The 20,192-nt window shown below is 38.0% G+C and overlaps 1 protein-coding gene across 2 annotated transcripts in view; it reads left to right on the top strand.

The window, feature by feature from the left end:
- The window catches only part of NDFIP1 (Nedd4 family interacting protein 1), a 49,139-nt gene extending 36,023 nt beyond the window's left edge, over positions 1-13,116 (top strand). Inside the window, exons 6-9 of one of the 2 annotated variants that reach the window (XR_004956465.1) lie at positions 1,498-1,564; positions 5,016-5,121; positions 12,074-12,195; positions 12,563-13,114. Coding sequence is in view for 1 of the 2 variants with exons in the window: in XM_036240839.1 (XP_036096732.1) it covers positions 1,498-1,564; positions 5,016-5,119 (171 nt within the window). In the remaining variant the exon portion in view is untranslated. Of the gene's footprint in view, positions 1-1,497; positions 1,565-5,015; positions 5,122-12,073 lie in introns of both variants that reach the window. The other variant, XM_036240839.1, reaches the window with a different exon arrangement.
- The last annotated feature ends 7,076 nt before the right edge of the window (positions 13,117-20,192 follow it).

Raw genomic sequence — 20,192 nt, 5'->3', positions numbered from 1 at the left:
CTCCCTCCTTTCCTTGCTGTCTTCATCGTTCCCTTTCAGGATTGGCAATCCTGAAAGGGATTGGCTATCACTGGTAATACCAAAATGTTTGGGGAGTCAAAACTGTTTAACAAGTGCTACTCCATTAAGGGTCTTATCTGTAAAGTAAATTAGAGATATCTTCATTGATTTGGAAATTAGAATTACATGAAGTAATTCTGAGTTATAAAAGATCTAGTCTCTTAAAGTGTCCTCTGATTTCAAATAAGTTTGTTGCTATTGACAATTCTATAGAGAAAACCAAATTATTTATCATAAATTGGCATTATTAATGAATGAATGAGTGTTGACTGACCACTAGAGATTTTCAAACTTGTTTATTCTAAAGAAATTGTTAACATTTTTTAGGATTCCAAGTTCCTTTGAGAATCTGATAAAAGTTATGGACTTTTTCCCCAGACAGCTAATATATACTCATATAAAACGTGGACTTTAGGTTAAGACCCCAGGCCCTAAAGAGGTTAATTCTTTCTCTAAATCTTAATAGTTTTTCATTAAGAAATAAAATACTATATTTTAATGCTCAAACTGTGTTAGATTCTTGAATATCAAAGCCCCCAATATAAAACAGAGATAACAGAGATAAAATTAATTACCAATTTCTTTCTTTCTTTTTTTTTTTTTTTTACTTAATTTTAAAATTGAATTTAATGAATCAGTTTTTATCAGTTAGGATGGCTTTGTCTGCAGATAACAGAAAAATTTAGTTCAAAATGGCTTAGAAAACAGTGTGAAATTTTTATTACCTCTGAAAACAAGTCCTGACATGGAGGTTAATTAAATCAGTGTTTCACTGACATCATCAAGGGACAGCTGACATTTCTGTTCAGCATGTTAGTATAGCTGCTCTTGCCTGAAGGTTAAGGCATTACATCAGAAACATAACAGTGCTCAACAGAAGAAAGGGAACTATATTGCTGCTTTTCTTTTTCTCTTTAAGAGCAGAGAAACCTCAGCAGCCTTAATTCCCATTGGCTAGAATAACATCATGTGCCAGTCCCTGGCAAAGGAATGAGATTATCATAATGTACATGAGAAAGCTTTCAAGGTCAAGGCATGGCTGGAAGAGTAGGAATAAAATCAGGGCTCATTAGAAAGGAGGCCAAATAGTTGGTTTTGGCACTGGATAAGCAAAGTAAAAGTATTATTAAAACATATTTCTAGAAGGATCAGTAGTATGTGGCAAAAGATTTGAAAAACCAAACAGATTTGAGCACTTTCAAAACAAGGAGTCTTTAAAGCTGAAAGCTATCATATTTCAAGATTGCTCTTCCAATAAAGTATATTTATGTTGTGAACATTTCATACCAGTAACACATAAAGTACTTTCAATTATTTTTAAGAGCTAAATGACAGTATTTATATACAAAATAAAGTCTTATGTTTTGTGTGCCCATAAATTAAAATGTGAAATTGTATTTGCTAAGCTGCTATGAAATGTTTTGCTTTATTTTTCAGTTTTCCACTTATTTTCCTGGATATTTTGATGGTCAGTATTGGCTCTGGTGGGTGTTCCTGGTTTTAGGTAAGTACTTTTAACATAGATAAAGGAGAGAAAACATAATGTTGCATTTTATAAGTGAAATACTTTTAGTAAACCCTCATATTGCTTACTATACAATAATATATTAGTCAGCAATAATAAGTATAATTTTAAAAATATTTCTCTTTTAAAAATTAGGCTACCATTAGAATAACATGTATGTTAATAAAATGTCTCTTAATAGTTATAGGTTTTTCCTAATCCATTCATAGTCACTTCTCAGGTTCCTCCATGTGACCAGTGGGACACACTGATAAGATGACTTTATAGTCTGGACTACCCCCTTTGTGAATTATTGCCATAAAGGGTTCATAGACTTAGCCCCAAATTGCTTATAAGCATATTATAACCAGTTGAACTACTCATGACTATATATGTATTGGATCTGTCAATAGAAAACAGAAAATATATAGCTTTGCTAAACATAACTTCTGGAAGAACCACTATTGGGTTTCCAGGATTCTTTAGTTTATTATTAGTGAGAATAAGAATTATTTTGTGATGGGCAGAAGGCTTTTTTTATTTTAATTCTCACCCAAGGATATGTTTCTATTGATTTTTGTTTGTTTGTTTTTGAGAGAGAGAGAGAAGGAGAGGGAGAGGGGGGGAGAGACAGACAGACAGACAGACAGACAGACAGACAGACATCGATGTGAGAGAAACATTGTATGCACTCTGACCAGGGATCGAACCTGCAACCTAGCTATGTGCCCTGATCGGGAATCAAACCCACAACTTTTTGGTGTACGGGATGATGCTTCAATCAACTGAGCCACCTGGCTAGGGCAAGGCTTTTTAAAAAATACCAGACCCTTCAAGTTGCTGGCCTTAAAATTTTATTTTTTACTCTAAATATTTATTTTAAAATGTTTTCTTCCAAGATATATTAAAGCAAAGAAATGAACTTTGAAAAGAATACTGTTGGCTTCTTTGTTCTTTGTAAAGAAAAAAATTTTTTTAATCTTCACCCAAGGATATTTTTCTATTTATCTTCAGATAGAGTGGGAAGGAGGGAGGGGGAGAGAAAGAGAAGCATCAATGTGAGAGAGACACATTGACTGGTTACCCCCCCATGACCCGACCAGGGCCTGGGACAAACTGCAACCAAGGTATGTGCCCTTGACCAGAATCGAACCCTCAACTCAGTCCATGGGCCAATGCTCTAACCGCTGTGCCAAACCGGCCAGGGCAAGAAAATATTTTTTATAATAATAGACCACCATCATTTTTATAAACAATATCAGGGCCATCCTATAGCTATTAAAGATGGTATAATTGTCTTGCTCTGCTTCTGTGACATCACTTTCTCCTATTTCCTGTTTTGGGCCTTTTTGTTGCCTCCTTAATTAAGATCCCTGATGGCTAATGGGTCTGGCTAGCACAGTGTTGCACTATGCCCAACAGGTACTTAATACATTCAGGGCCTACCTTCTTGGTCTCAGGGGACAACCATGCATTGCTGACCCTAAATTTTATTTGGAAAATACAAGTCATCCATCATGCCACTCCTCACGTGCCCAGTAGCATCATCTACTTTACCATTAGTCATAGGAATTCCAAGGAAAGAGGACCACTAATTCCAAGAAATAGTGATCCTCTCTCTCACGATTATTGATAAGCTTAATAATAAAAATGACCTAAAGGAGAGTTACTTTGGAGGAAGAGTTCCTTGGCTTGTTCATTCTCTAAATTGTGTCTTTAAGAGAAAGGCTGACTTCCCTTCTGCCCCCAAGCCTCCAGTCTAAGCAAATTCCTAAGGGACCAAAGAAGAGCCATTAAATGTATTTTCAGGTTGATTGTTGACAGCATAGATAATTTAAAGAAATTTAATGGGCTGATTTCCTTAAAGTTTTATGGTAGATAAATTTATAATACTTTATAATTGATCATTCTCTATCTTACTGCTTACTAGTAAGCAAAAAACAGTGAGACTTTGGATATGTACTTAGTGCATTAGGACCCAGTGTTTGGATCATTTTGGGAACTTCTCTTGCAGAGAGAACCAACTTTTTTGGAGTTTTTCCTGTGAGGACCAGGTCTACACAGAGTTCTTAAGCTCGTGAGCTACACCTAGACTAGTTGTGGTTTGTTTGTTCAATAGTTATTTTTAGAATCTTTTTAAATTAGTTGCCATCATTTAAAAATCAAGAGTTTTCACATAAAACATCTGAATTTTTTTACTCTTTTAAAAAATTGGAATATCTAGCAAAACTGGCCTAATTACCATATGGCACCCACTCTTTCAGAAGCTGAGTTGTAGCTTCCCCTCTATACAAGTTATGTACTCTCCACAGCATTTGAGTATTGTTGCTTTTTGCACCAAACAGAATGGTGTTCAGAGCTCAGTCCTGATGACTCTTGGCTACTGCCCCAAATCAGTTTTATCTGAGTACAAAGTTTTCTGACACTGAGTGTGTTTTAAAATGTATCCAAAAGAAGTGGTTGTCTAGAGCTGGGGAGAGGGGAGGAGGGAGGAGGGAGCAGGCAAATAGGGAGTGACTGCTAATGGGTACAGATTTTTTTTAGGGGTGATAAAAAAAAGTTCTAAAATTATATAATGGTTTGGTTGTACAACTCCATAACTATACTAAAAATCAGTGATTCATACACGTTAAATGAGGGAACTTTATGGTATGTAAATCATATCTTCATAAAGGTGTTTTAAAAATGTGTCTGAGGGCCCAAGTCCTTCTGATCGAGGCCCCCCCACCCCCCAAAAAAATGTGTCTGAGATTTGACCATCTGTGAAGGAGAAGGGCTGCGAAGCGTCTGAGCTCCCATTGCAGGGCACATCACCTTCCAGTTCACTCTTTCAAGAGGTGCAGACTCCTGTGAATGTGTAGATTTTGGTGTAGCCATACAAGTCAGCCTCACTCTTTTACCTGCCTGGTAACTAAATGGCAGAGTGCCCTATTTGTGTGTATTTTTTAAGAATAAAGGAGTAGGGTTTACAGTTGAGAATATAAGAATTGCTGTATTAGGTAAGGGGATCCTGACATCTAGTGGTCAACACCGTGTACTGTTGACAGAAAAAAAATTCCCATGACAAACAAGGATGAAACTTAGTTTATAACCTTTCTCTTATATTTTGAGTTAATTATCTTGGAATGCTTTTTTGGAACTCAGAAGGTAGGTTTTGATAATGCTTCTGAGGCTTTCAAATGTAAATGATTGGCCCCATCTTATTTCCTTTTTAGATCATTTAGATTCTGAATGTGCAAAAGAGACTTTTATTTGGCTCTTGAGATTATGTTTTCTCACTGAGAAATGGAAATTTGGTGTGGAAATCCTTTGGAAACTTTGGAGGAATTGCTCGTTTTGAAAACTTTTAGCAGACAAATGGTGAAATAGGGCTATCAAGAGGGACATTTTTGGGGAGGGGACATAACATGAAAATTATAAATTATTCCTGACTTTTCTTTTTTTAAATTAGGCTTTCTCCTGTTTCTCAGAGGATTTATCAATTATGCAAAGGTTCGGAAGATGCCAGAAACTTTCTCAAATCTCCCCAGGACCAGAGTTCTCTTTATTTATTAAAGGTATCAAAGAAAAAACAAACTATTCCAGTCCCAGAGTAATGATATGCTACATCGCAGATTTCTGTCCAGGTTTAGAGTGGAGCACACCTCCAGTGGTAGGGGTATAGAGAAGGTAAGGAAGCCACAGTCCTTGCCTCTTAGCGGTTTCTGGTTTAGTGGGGAGTGTTTCCACAAAGAGCTGTGGTAACAGGTAAGTTAGGAAAACTGCCACAGGGGGGAATGTTATCTCATGTTCTGACACAGCCGAAAAGTCATGGGTCATAGTAGTCATCAGGGACCTAGGATTTTAGGTTGGAACTCAGGGTTTAGATCTTTGAATCTTGAATCCTGAAGTCACTGCTTACTGTCCTACCAGTTCCAGAAGACAGTATCAGGAAGGAACCTTTCAGCTCTAATTTTGTAGGGCCCCTAAACCCCTAAGCTGGGAGAGACCATGAGGTTCTTTAGGAACTCCTTTTGCCTGGGCTTCTAACAAGCCCACTAAGACTTCTGTTCCTGAAAAAGTAGTTAGGGATGCCCTGGTGAATGTGGCTTAGTTGATTGGGCATTGTCCCATGCACCAAAAGATTGCTGGTTTGATTCCCTGTCAGGGCACATGCCAGGGTTGTGGGCTCAGTCCCTGGTAGGGGACGTGCAGGAGGCAGCCAATGGATGTTACATTCTCACACAGGTGTTTCTCTCTCAAACAAATAAATAAATAAAAAGAAATTTAGTCAGGGAGGCTTTCCTGGTGCCTTGTTTCAGGGGCATACCCAGATTTTACCACTCTGGTGATAGGGAGGGTCAAATAAAAGGATGGGGAGAAAGGGCTTTTCCCCTGCCTAGAACAGGAGAATTAAGCCTTGTAGAGGCACTTTGATTCACAGAAGTTTTTCCCCCTAGAGGGTGAGTCCATCTTAATATCATCAGTAGCTGCAAAAAAGAAGAGATAGTTAGTACCAGAGGCCTCTCTGGTACCAAGATCTAGTAGGCCTTGGACTTCACTCTTTGTTCCTTAACACTGTTGAGCATGGTGGATCAATCCTGGCCAAGCCCCAGGGTATCTTGAGCAACACCTAGGGGACAGGACTATTAAAGGCCTCAGGCAAGGCTTTGTAAAGGGTGTAGCAATTGAGATAAGCCTTAAATGATAGGTAGAATTTATATTCGTGGAAATTAGCTAGGGTGGGAAAGAGTTTTAGAATGACCTTAGGCAGAGTGGAGAGCAGAAATAGAGATTAGGAAATAGGAAGCTTGCTCCCAAGGGACAGCAGTTTGATTGTAGCATAAAGGAGTGTTGGAGGTGAAGGCTGGAAAGCCAGGTTGAACAAATAACTGTCCTGTTCTCAATATCCTGAGTACTAAGCCCATTTGCAATGGAGCAATAGAATTCATAGAGCAGCAGTTAAACCAATGACAGGTTGACTCAGTTCAAAGCTAACCCCATGTGAACATCAATCAGTTTGTTCTGTATTCGCTGTTGGGTTATAATTTATATAGCTAACCATATGCTAAGGGTGGAGTTCTCAATTTTGAAGATTCATGTAGGTCTCAGAATATATGTTTCTAGAAAAGAAAGTATTTACCATATTTAATTTGCCAGTTGGTGGGATATCATTTGAAAGTTTTTTTTTTAATCCTCACTTGAGGACATTTTTCCATTTTTTGTTCAGATAGAGTGGGAAGGAGAGAGAGGGAGAGAGAGAGAGAGAGAGAGAGAGAGAGAGAAACATTGACGTGAGAGGAACACATCGAGTGGCTGCCTCCCACAAGACTCAACCAGGGACGGGGACAAACTGCAACCGAGGCATGTGCCCTTAGCGGGAACAGAACCCAGGTATCTGTGGACCACAGGCCAACGCTCTAACTGCTGAGCCAAACTGGCCAGGGCTCATTGAAAGTTTTTAAGCAACAGAATATGATGAGAATTTGAATGTAACAAAATTTGTTTCAAGCGTGTACAGTAAAAACTAACACTAACTTTTTCACATATCTGATATTGTATTCAGCACTTCACATGTATAATTAAATGTACTTTTATGCAAGTGACAGAAGGCTTTAGTGATAGATAAGCCCAGATATATGCAGGGTGGAGTATATTCATAAGGCATTTCTTGTGAAAGTTAAAATATACACAGAACTTAGTCTTGTGTTGATTAAAGTTGTTTTCTTCAAAGGAATATGCACTTTTAATGGAAAGAAAATTGTAGTCACTAAGAATACCAGTGTGTGATTTTTTGAAAAGAAAGGTTATGTTTTCTTGTGTGTTTAAATTCAAGCATGTCCTGAATTTGAACTAGAGTGGAAAGTCTGGACACAGATGGACATTGGCACCACTGGCCTAGGCCCTAATGCTTACAATGGGTCTTTCTTTGTGTCTAGGACAGTGGTTCTCAACCTTCTTAATGCTGCCACCCTTTAATACAGTTTCTCATGTTGTATATGGGTGTATCTGTATGTGGGCGGAACCACCTGGAGACGGATAGAGGAGCGGTGTCTTGATTCCTAAGACCATCAGAAATAATGTGTTTTTCGATGGTCTTAGGCGACCCCTGTGAAAGGGTCATTCGACCCCCAGGTTGAGAACTGCTGGTCTAGGACATCTTAACTTGAAGAGGCTTATCAGGTGTTCTGTGCAGTTTTATGCAATTACCATTGTCATCTTTTTTCTTTTTTTCTCTCTGTCTTATTATATTTTATAGTCACTTCCAAGTTTTAGGTTTAACTCTTACCTACCAGAGATTCAGAAGTTAATTCTTTGGGGTTGCCACAGCTCACCTTCTTACAAAGGGCATTGAAATCACCAACAGATTTTGATTTTCCCTAATCCAAACTATACTAAGGGGACAGATAATTTTTTCTTAAGTAATATTTTCTCTAAGTCTAGTCAAAAGGTAGCTTTGAATTTCTAAGTGGATTGAGATCATAGCTCTATTATTTTTATTCTTCTGTTAGAGAGAAATTTTGATCTTTATTAGGGGATTGCATACCTTCTTCATCTTCCTTCTAATATTTAACAAATAACCAGGTAGAGAGAAAGCCTGAACTTCTCAGTTTTCCTGAATTGTTAGGGACTTTATTTAGGGTTCTATAAATATGTTGATTTTTTTTTTTTTTTTAATCCTTACTCGAGGACATGCTTAGAGAGAGGGAGAGAGAGAGAGACAGACATCATGGTGGCCTTCTGTATATGCCCTGATCAGGAATCGAACTGGCAACCTTTCGGTGTACAGGATGACACTCAACAAACTGAACCAGTCTGACTGGCTGGTTTTGTTTTGTTTTGATTTTCTGAAATCTCTGAAATGTTTCATGGGAGTATCTTAAGTAGAAAATGAAGCATCTTTAAGGTTATGGTTTGAACTAAGCAGTTCTTAGTAATAACGCTGTTGGAGCTGTGAGGGAGATTGTAGGCCTGCTTGTCTCTGTATTTGGAGTCAGAAGCCTTGGAGTGCTTTAGGAGTTCTCAGAGGTCTATGAGCATCCCTCATTGGAGGGCAGAGTAGGGTTTCTTTGCTTTTCTGACTGACTTTGCTATTATAGTTAATTCAAAATCATTCCTGACATGCCCAGAGAATTCAGAGCTCTAAATTAAGGGTTTGGGGATTTAGAATAGCATTTGGAATTCTAATGACTTCCTTACTAATTTTCAGTATCCCCAGAGGGGATAAACCATAATATTCCGGGAGACTGAATTTCTTTTGTTCATTGACAGGGATAAGAATTGTCCATCCAGATCCAAATGTAGAATGTTTTCTTTCTCTTGTTCAGAAGAATTTAGTTTAATTAAGTTTAAAGATGTGCTAGAAAACCATCATGTAAAAGAGTAAAGATTTTATTTTCTTTCATTGAGACTTCTTACTTTCTTTAATGGAAATGTCACTAGTTAAAAGGTAGCTGGAGGCTTACTTTTTGCCAGAAAGACACAGGTAGGGAATTTTTAAAATAACTGATATAATAAAATAACTTAATTTCAATGCTGTAGTAAGATCTAGCATATTACTAGAAAAAGGTATAAGGATAGTGACTTTTCTATTCAGGCTACCAAAAAGATACCCCAACCCCCCTCTTGAAATGATCCCGGGGCCTCTGTCTAGTGAGCCAAAGTAGATGTTACAAAAGCCAAGCACTGAAGCTCATGTGCTATTATCATAGGGTCAGCTCTCAGGTTCCTTTTTGAAGCCCATTTAAGGTTTAAAAAGGAAATCTGGTTACCTATCCCACAGCAAGAAAAGCCAGAAGGAACTTCGAGAGGTGGCACATTGGCATCAATGAGAAGTGTGACTGAGGAAGCAGAAAAACAGTTCCTACTGTGTTGTAAAAAAAAGTAAACAGATACCTTGTAGAAACATCTTTATCTGAAATGCTAAAAAGTGTCCTGCGTTCATACTTTTACTTATTTACCAGTGAACTGGAAAGTACATTTTTACGGACTATCACTTCCTCTGGTGCTGCCAGGTAGTTAATAGTAGCTATAAGGTGGTAACAAAGTTAACTGGTATCTAAACGCTATTGCATAAACACTTGTACATATGAAGCGTAATAGATTTTAAATTCTGTTATTTTAACAACATCTGAAATAGGAAGAAAGAATTTGTAAGCTCTGGCATTAATGAGATAATAGGGCCCTTTGTAATTAGGTAGTGATTACTCTGACATGGTGAGCTATATAGCGAGTAGGCATCAGATACTTTAACTTTTTCCAAATGTGTTTATTTCCCCTTTTCTATAATATTACCCCTCTTCCTTAATATTGCTCTTATTAGAGAAAATGCACCTTAAGTTAAAGTTTATTGTACTGTGTTATGAAGTAGCAAAACAGTAGAAATGTTTCCAGTGCAATTTTTGCTTTAACAAAAACCATAGTGTCCAGAAAGAAATGGTTGTCTTCTTCTTGAAATTAAATGGTTTGTAGGCTATTGGATTCCTTTTGTTTCTGAAGCATGATCTACAGTTTAGTAATGATGTCCACAGTCCCTAAGACCTGTCTCTCCTCCAGTTTATGTTCCACCATTGTTTTTGTAACAACTGTGATTCTAGTGGGTCTGAACAGGCCTCCAGGTCTTAGCAGTAAATGACTGTTTAAGCAGTCTTTTTCATTTGGTGTTTGTATGGTAATTAAGATCGCCTATAGCAACCCATCTAGGTCCTCATAGTGGGTTTTTAATGTTTGTTGAGTGACTCTGACTCTGAGAGATCTAGTAAAGCTAATTAACTTCTGTGGAAGCAGTAAGGAAAGTAGCCAGGTAGTCATCTGGACTATATTATATGTTCTTGCAAACTCTAGCGTTTCAACCTAGTAATTATTTCATTATTCTTTTTTAATCTGTTGATGGAAATAGATAAAACCGAAGTTACCTAGGTTTGTATTGAGTCTAGGCTCATTGCAAAAACCCCCATCTACATCACTCGATCAATTTTCTTTTTGCTTCTGCTTGACTTTTAGAATTCCTTAAATTCTTGCATCTTTGTCCCTGCACATTTCGAGGTCTCTCAATCTAAAGAAAAGTTGCACTTGTGCCAGTATCATTGGTTTACTTCAAATCAAAACAACAATTGAATTTGGAGTTTGGGAAACTATTAACAGTTTAAAAAGAATATGTTGATTTCCTCCAGTGTTGTAGCATCTCTGCATTTGTCAGCCTTTTAAAGATTTATACAATAGTCTAATCAGAAAAGATATAAAAGGACTACTGTGGCTTTTACAGTAATTTGAAAAGATGGAAAAGTAAGCTAAGGGCCTGCCTACATATGAACTCATCCAAGTCTAACTTGGTGCAGAGTAGCACAGAGTACTTTCTCAATAAATATTTAAGTAGTTAATGTATCTCTTTAGTGTTTCTTTTAGCATTAATATGGGGATTTACTTGTACTTTTCCCCATTATTTCCATGAGAACCAAAACAATTTATTATGCCAGTACAAAAATGCCTCAAAGTATTGGATAACTACATTTAACAAAATATATGGACATTATTTTTTAGAGCATTTATTTCAGTCATGTACATACCATTTTATTTTCTTTAATCCTCACCTGAGGATGTGTTTATTGATTTTAAAGAGAGTGGAAGGGAGAGAGAGAAGTTGCCTCCCACATGCACCCCAACGGGGAATGGAACCTGCAACCTTGTGGTGTACGGGACAATGCTCCTACCAACTGAGCCACATGGGCAGGGCAGTACATTCAATTTTAAAAAGTACTTTGGCCCAGCTGGTGTGGATCAGTGAATTGAGCATCATCTCATGGACTGAGAGGTCCGGTTTGATTCCCGGTCAGGGCACATGCCTGGGTTGCAGGCAGGAGGCAGGCGATTGATGTTTCCCTCTCACATCATTATTTCTATCCCTCTCTAAAAAAAATCAATAAAACATTAAAAAAAAAAAAAGTAGTTTAGGGATACAGGTGCCCCCCCCCCCCCCGAAATACGTGCCTCAAAATACATTGACTTTTTTGTAAAAAGTACTTGTGATACCTATGAGTTTACAAGTCATCTTTTAACTACCATGCTGTAAGGTATCACAGGATTTACTTACTGGAAATCTTGTGTGAGATCTGGCAGAATTGGCAGGGAAAACATTAGCTTCAGGTGTATTAGGAAAATGACCTATGTACTTGGATCTTACTGTCTCTTTTTCCCTAAACTTCAGTCATTGCTGTTGAGGTTGAGTGTGTGATGAAGTAGTTGCTACTTGCATTCTATTCTTTTGTTAGGAAGTTTGGAGAGTGAGACCCCTGACTTCACAGGTTTTAAAGAAAGTCTTCAAGTTCTTTCTAGTTCTAGAGTCCTTGATAACTTTAAGAAAATTTAATGTTTATTGAATGCTATGATGTCAGTGTATAGTAATCTTAAAGCTGTGTTAAAATGTACTTCTTGTGTCTCTAAACATCCTGCCTTCTTTTGTGACCACATCCTTCTCTCAGCCAAAATAACAAGCTAACTTGAGTTTCAATATTCAATATCCTTCTCTGGCAGATGTTTTCTGGCAAGGCCTTCCTGCATTTATGAATTCTCTCTCAAGAAGCAAGAGAACACCTGCAGGAAGTGAATCAAGATGCAGAACACAGAGGAATAATCACCTGCTTTAAAAAAATAAAGTACTGTTGAAAAAGATCATTTCTCTCTATTTGTTCCTAGGTGTAAAATTTTAATAGTTAATGCAGAATTCTGTAATCATGGAATCATTAGTGGTTAATGTTTGAAAAAACTCGCAATCAAGTTTGTGATGTGTTAATAATGCCTTATCTATTGTTTGTAGTTATTTTAAGTAGCATGAACCTTGTCCCTGTAGTCAGTAGGGGGCAGTCTTGCTTTATTCATCCTCCATCTCACAATGACTTTGGAATTAAATATTTTAGTGTAAGATATGTGTAATGCTGGCCATTTTAAAGGGGTTTTCTCAAAAGTTAAAACTTTCATTATGACTGCATTTCTGCACATAATTCATATTTGTTGTTAATCTAGAAATCAATTCAGTTGTACTGTGAACACCTGGAAACAAAACCATAGTGCAAAACACATTTAAGGTATGGTCAAGAATATGTTCTTAATTGGTAAATAGAAGCATTAATTTTTTTATAGTCTGTATTCTAAATTTTGCAGTACCTATTGTTCTTTGTTGTGTACCTGAGGGATTGTAAATGTGTTGTCACTGTATAAAATATGAAGGACAGGGACAAATACAGCTTACTTACTAAAATGCAATTCTTGACACTTTCTGTATAATTAGAGTCCCTATCCTTTTTTTTCTTTTTCTCTTATCTCCTGATGATTAGGCCAAGGGCTGGGAGTAGGGAGGGGATTAGCTACTAGGAGCAAAGAAAGAATTAGCTTGGGACTTTTGAGATGATCCCTAACATACTGTATGTACTACTTGCTTTTACAATGTGTTAGCAGAAACCGATGTTATAAATGTAGAATGATGTGCTTTCTGCCAAGTGGTTATTCACCTTGGTTTGCTATGTTAAAATTGTAAATAAAACAGAACATTAATAAATGTCTCTTGTGTAGCAACTTTCGCTGTAGATTAGTGTTTAATTTCTTGGTTTGCATTTGTTGATTGCTAAGGCAATATTTTCTAATCTTCATGCAGATTCATACGGAATCATTCAGTAAATATTTTAAAAATTGGTCTCGAGCCAATATTTATCTTTTTCTGCACAGGAAGTTCCCTTCTTTCATATCTTACTCAATACATTCCTTACAAGTATATGTGAAAATTGGTTCTGCAAAAGATAATGCATTAAAATAGGGAGGCGTTGTAGAGATCTTAAATCATCCTGGAATTCCCAATTATGCTTCATTTTTTAGACATAATCTTAGATAATTTTCAGTATTTTCTGCACTTGCACTTGCCCTTTTCTCAGTTGAACAGAGCCAACTGGTTTAAGTCCTGTGAATACCTCATTGCTCCTGATTTCTATTGTGTTAAATTTTCAGACCAGTGCTTCTTACAATGTCAGCCATTTGATTTTTCCCTTCTTCCACTTAAATAAAATATAAAGAAAAAAATACAGCAAAATGGTCAAGTAACTACACAAACCAGCACTCGGTGTGATAGCTGCACATGTTCGTTATCTGCTGCAGGTGAGCCTCTGGGCTCAGCATCAGAAGTCTGCTCAGGGGTGTCAGTGTGTAATGCACAGACCTGGAGGTTGTTTGAAAGCCAAACAGGGAAATCGAGAGCCTCTTGCACTGACAGACATGGCAATGATCATTCTAACTAATTTATTTATTATTGTAAGTAACAGGGTAGTATGTTCTTCAAAAGTTATATTTTGCAGTTGATAAGCATGGGCTTCATGAAAAATCTCAAGATTTTCTTATTTTGAATTAGATTATATCAACAATGGTTTAGAAGTGTATATAGCCTATGATGTTCTAAGTTTCAGAATGAATATCTCTCTAACAATCTGAATAAATGTGGACATGTGCAACAGAGAGAACTATTTACATTATCTTACAGGACAGCCTAGCTGGTGTGGCTCAGTGGATTGAGCATAGTCCCATGGACTGAGAGAGAGGTCCTGGTTCCATTCCCAGTTGGAGCACATGCCCAGGTTGTGGGCTCGATCCCCAGTAGGGGGAGTGCAGGAGGCAGCTGATCAGTGCTTCTAATTCTCCCTTCCTCTCTCTCAAAAATCCAATAAAAAATAAAAAAAAATAAATTTTTTAGTATTTTCTTTTTCTTTATTAATTTTTTTGTTACAGATATTTCTCCTTTTCCCCCCTAGACATCGTCCTCCTGACCCCCCGACCCCCCCTCCCAAATTTTTAAAAATTATCTTACAGGACAAAATAGAAGGCCCTAAATCACGTTAACGCAAACACTGTGGGCTTGCTTTGTGTTTATTCTTGAGGTCCTCCTGCTCTATTTGATTCTGTATATTCAGAGAACTGAGATATTTGGAATTCCTATTTCTACATAATTTGGTTTGTAAGAGTTTGTCAAATGTAAACCTACAGTTTGATATGCTTTCAAACTACTTAGGAGGATGATTTCTGTTTTAATGTTCTAAAAATTAAAGCCTTTTCAGATGCATAAAGTTGGTACTCTATGTCACCTATAGTCGTTATTTTCAGGATGGAAATGTTCATACTGCATACTTGTCATTTTTTCTTTCTCATTTTTTTTTTTAACATTTTCAATTTCTTGCTCACAGTTTACTTAATTTTGTTTGTTTTTGTTAATCCTCACCTGATGATACTTTTTCATTGATTTTTCAGATAGTAGAAGGGAGGGAAGGATAGAGAGAGACATCAATTGGTTGCCTCCTGCACGACCCCATCAGGGGCCAGGGACCAGGGACCAAACATGCAACCCAGGTACGTGCCCTGGACCCAGGAATCGAACCTTTGACCCTCTAGTCCACAGGCCAACGCTCTAACTGCTAAACCAAACCAACTAGGGCTCTTTCTCCTCCTTTTCTGTATCCCTTTGATGGGCTCATTAAGAATAATCTTCAGCCCTGGCCGGTTTGGCTCAGCGGTTAGAGTGTCGGCCTGCGGTCCAGAGAGACCTGGGTTCGGTTCCCGCTAAGGGCACGTACCTCGGTTGCAGTTTGTCCCCGGCCCTGGTCGGTCATGCGGGTGGCAGCCACTTGATGTGTTCCTTTCACGTCGATGTTTCTCTCTCTCTCTCTTCCTTTCTCTCCCTCCCACTCTACCTGAACAAAAAATGGAAGAATGTCCTCGGGTGAGGATAAAAAATAAAAAAAATAATAAGAATAATTTTCAGCCCAGCTGGTGTCCTCAGTGGCCGGATCGATTCCAGTCAGGGCACATACCCAGGTTGTGGGCCAAATCCCCATTGGGGGCATGCAGGAGGTGACCAATCAATGTTCTTTTTCATTGATGTTTCTCTCTCTCTCCCTCTCCTTTCTTCTCTCTCAAATCAATAAAGAAAATACTTTTTTTTTTAGGAATAATTCTTTCAGAAAAGGGGTGTGCCTTTAAAATGAATTTGAAAGGGGATATTGAGGAACCACTGTAATTCACCCAAGGTTATGAAATAAACTGGCTTTGACCCTGGGCTAAGGGACAACTAGGGCTCACCCATGACCACTCCCTCGTGTTTCTTAATTGTTACCATTTGGAATTATACAAACTATGTTTAAAGGATTCTGCCTAGCCATTTCATCTTTTTCAGAAAATTAGATTGCTTTGTGTAAGAATAAAAGGTCTTACTCAAATTTACTTGTTAAGAAATGATATCTTTACTAATGGGATAAGTTTTGTTCAGAATTTTAAAGAAACAGGATTTTTAGTTTGGCATTCTTGGTAAGTATAAGTTCTCTGACTTGAGCTGTGGTCCATCATAAGTCATTAGTAACACAGATGAAGTTTCTATTGGCCTGCTCTATATTCTTATGCTAGGATATACTCTTCTTAGCTATAAATTGTTTATGTTTAAAGGAAGAAATAGCCCTGGCCAGTGTGGCTGTGTTGGTTAGGGTGTCCCATACACCAACAAGTGGTGGTCTCAGGCCCTGGTCAAAGTACGTTCTTGGGAGGCAACCGATCTTTCTCTGTCTGCCCCCCCTTCTCTAAAATCATTAAAAATATTAAAAAAGGAGGAAATAACTAATAAGTTAATACAAGTAAGTTTCAGGACTAATAGAAGTTGTCGTTTAAATGGTTGCCTAAAAGATTCTTGGGTGAAGATCAACAAAAATACCCCACCAATGGAGCACTGGCCTCAGCTTTGAATCTAGCCCAGCCACCTCTTCCCAATATCTGACCTTACGGGTTGGCGTGGTAGAAAAATCACTTGGCTCTGGTTCTAGTAAATACCAATAATCAACTCTTAAAACATGCCAAGAATAGACATAGAATTGTATGTTTATGTAAAGTGTGAAGGGGAGTGTTTTATGAAAAAACTAATTACCATACTGAATCTGGTTCTTGGTGAAGCGTCAACAATGCAGCCAGGTAAATCATGTACAAAATGTAGTTTAACGATTTTCAGATTCTTCTAGTGTTTTTCAACAATTTAGATTTTTACCTTTTCAGGCTTTCTGAAGATGATTTGAGGGATGGTGAGACATAACAAAATGCAAACTATATTTCTGCAGATGGTTTGTGCCTTCTTAAAAATTCGTTTTGCATATTGGTAAGCTTAAATATAAGTCTGTAAGGTAGATAAGGTAGATTGAGGGAGAGCATTTGTTAAACCAAAACTAAAGTTTTTCTGGTTTCGATTTCCCTTTTGCCTGCACCTATATACTTGTGTATATGTGTATAGTTGTACTCATTTAGAGCACCTTCAAAAAGTGCTCTTTGACAGGTAGCCTCTGAATATTGGTTCTTTGTAGGCTCTGCCACAAAGTGGAGGACATGCCAAAGGAATAGACCAGGAATTCCCAAAGGGGAAGGAAAGTAAGTTCAGGTTGAGAGTAAGGTTTTCAGGAGGAAAAGATAGTGACAGAAACTGATTTTGGATCATCTCCATTCCAAAAAGAGGCTGTTCTATAACCCAGCTCATTGTATCACCTCCAACTTCATGGCCTATAGGCCTGCTCTAATGGAAAATCTATGAATGGAGAGTTGTCCTCTTGAGGACAGTTTCCCTGTCTATAAAATTTGACGTGTTCCAACTACTGTGTGGCATTTTGATCCCCTCAGCCCTCCAGTTATCCTCGGAATTTGTCACTTATACAATAGACATATTGCTCAAGTTTTGTTTTGATACCTGTTTTTACTTAAACGTGTGTGGTTTTTTTTCCTTTACCTAAAAACATGTTTTCTGGTGTTGAGAGTTTTAATTCTTCAGTTCATCAGTTGGTGAAGTAATAAGATGTAAACCTAAATGTAAAGCTCTTAAACCTGAATAGAGAATATATGAAATATAGGGAACTCTCCTGCATTTATGCAGGATTCCATACAGGTCAGAAACAGAAGCAATTGTGTGAAACAGACATCTCCCAACCCAGCTTCATATGTTGTTCATCCTGCTCCAAAATGAATTGTTTTTATCATTTAGGTGGGAAATAAAATGTTTCGTGGACATTCCTCCATCCATATGTGATTGCAGGTTTGTAGACACCAAAACTGACAAGAGCAGTTTCCTTTAAGACTTACAAAGAATAATGCTGGAGATCTGAGAAGAGAGCACTCGTTGTTCATTCATTGTCTGGAAGGTTCCTGAGTGGTAAGTCAAAAACCTAAAAGAAACCTCTCAAATAGAGAAGGTGATTTTTTGACACACAGCATTGTCAGCTAAACTATGGAACTAAGGAAGTGTGCTGCCTTCTGACTATGAAACCCAGCCTGAGTCTCCTGGAATTCATCCTGAGCTGCGGTGGTTTTTCACCTTGCACATTAGGCTTTGCATTCGTGTCCCCTACTGAGAGCTGCTTCCCCCTTGTAAGCCAGTTACTTCCTGAGCCAAGCAGAGAGCACTAGAGCAACCTATCATCATAACTCGGCTAGAGTTACACTTGATGAAACATCCTCCTTTTCATTTGCACAACAGTCAGGAATGCCTGAAATGTTCCCTTTAAATGAGGTTTTAGAAAGAATTTTGCCATCTGCTTCCTGATTCCATGTCTTTATTTTGACAGAACATCTCACAGGCTGTATTTGTCAGTCACTGGGTTTAGATGTCATTTTAGTACGTTTTTTTTCTCTGGTTATCAACAATGAAGTGTTTTACATCCATGAGTTATTTTCAGTTTACATTTTAACTGGGATTGCAGATAAATTAAGCGAGCCACTGGTTGGATCATGTTTTCACCAAACTTTTTATTACCAGCACCGTTTGGTACTATAAAGTTGTTTTTGTGGGTTTTTGTTTTGTTTTTTTAAAGGGAGAGGGCACTGGTAGTCTAAAGAAGCAAAATCAGTGCTCAATTTTTCCCCCAAGTCTGGCCCAGTGACCCTCAAACCTTAGATTTGTGTACCCATGGTCACATGTATAAGAAAAGCCTTGTTTGGGGTAGTTACGTATGTTGTTTCTGAGCCTGTATGTGTGAAATGGGGTTTAATCTACTAGGTCTATTTGGGGGCTAAAGCCCTTCTTTGATTTAGCAGTTCCCTAAATCAGACTTAGGTATAAATATCAGACTTTTTTTTAAGACCAATGTTTTTCCAACACCCATCCTGCAGAATTATGAATGGTCAGACTAGGTTCAGCAGAGCTTCCAAGTAAGGATGATAGATAGAAATCGTTCTGAATCTTCACTCTCCATAGAGGAAGGTTGTATAGAAGAAATGTAATGACACTTAACACAGTGAGTTAGTTTTTCATTAGAATATTTGGTTGGCATTAATTGTTGGGTAAAATTAAGAATTATTCTGTTTAGGCTCAGCTGGTGTGGCTCACTGGATTGAGTGTTGTCCCATGGACTGAGAGGTCCCTGTTCAATTCCCGGTCAGGGCACATGCCCGGGTTGCAGGCTCAATCCCCCGTAGGGGGCGTGCAGGAAGCAGCCAATAGATGTTTCTCTTTCACATTGATGTTTCTATCTCTCCCTCTCTAAAAAAAACAATAGAAACATATTTTTTAAAAAAAAGAATTATTCTGTTTTCATATATGTCTTCCCTGAGCTCACAGTTACAATACTTTCCTCTTCTTTACGCCAGGACTATGAGCAGGCACGTGTCTGCAGAGCAGTGGGGAGAGGCCATAGGGAAATTAATTTCTAAATATTTGCCTAAGAGTGATTGTGGACTCTTCCTTGGAGGTCCTTAAAAATAGAGTAGATCCTTCTTGTTTGGACTGGGCTAAGGGTAAAGGAAAAGGAATGGATTAGCAGGCCCCTTGAAGTCCCTAACAGCTCTAGAGGTTTATATGTCAGCGACAGATGGAACAGTAAGTTCGACAGATGTCACGTTTGCCTTTCCCAGGCTGTGCTCCCTTTAATGTGGTGACTTTCTGGGAGCACTGTCCCAAATAGTCTGCAAGAGAGAAAGGAGTGTGTCTAAACTTGTAAACCTAACTTGGGTGGCTTATTACCTACTGCTACATTTTTTCTTTTAAGAGCCAATGATCAAAAAAAGTTGCACTTTGCTCAGAATTCCAAGATGAGAAAACAAAAAACCACTCTCTAGTTTCTGGAGCCCCATCCAAACCTTTGCTTATTCTGAAGGGATTTTGTTTAGGAGGCTTTGCCTAATATGTCTTTAAGAATCCCTCTTCTAAGGGACCATGGGTGGAAGGGAGGAAAGAAGATTAGGTGGGTGAGGAGGGCCCTGGAGGAAATGAAGTCTGATTTGTTAAGGAAGGAGGGCTGATGAAGACTGGAGCAGATCGGGGCCTTTTGTTCTATGTTCCTGCTTTAATCCTTTAGACTCACAGGACAAGATTGCCAGCTAATTGCCAGGAGCCCCCATAAAAGGGCCTAAATTGAAGAATAAATTTAAAGAATGACTAAGGATTTTTAAAAATTCCTCCTTTATTTGGGTCACTTTTCTTTACATACGATTATGTCTCCAAGAAGTGGTTGGATACCCTCTCGAGAGGCTTTCTTTATAAAACAACAAAAAAAAGGAAAATAAATCCCTGAAATTCCAGACTCTTCACTCTCTACTGTAGCATTTAGGTAAGAGTATGATGAACTAAATTCATTAGACTGTAGTTTAAACTTTAAAAAAA

Source organism: Molossus molossus, unplaced genomic scaffold (assembly GCF_014108415.1).
Source record: "Molossus molossus isolate mMolMol1 unplaced genomic scaffold, mMolMol1.p scaffold_m16_p_4, whole genome shotgun sequence".
NCBI classification, from domain to species: Eukaryota; Metazoa; Chordata; class Mammalia; order Chiroptera; family Molossidae; genus Molossus; species Molossus molossus.
This window is presented reverse-complemented; position numbering and strand designations above follow the sequence as displayed.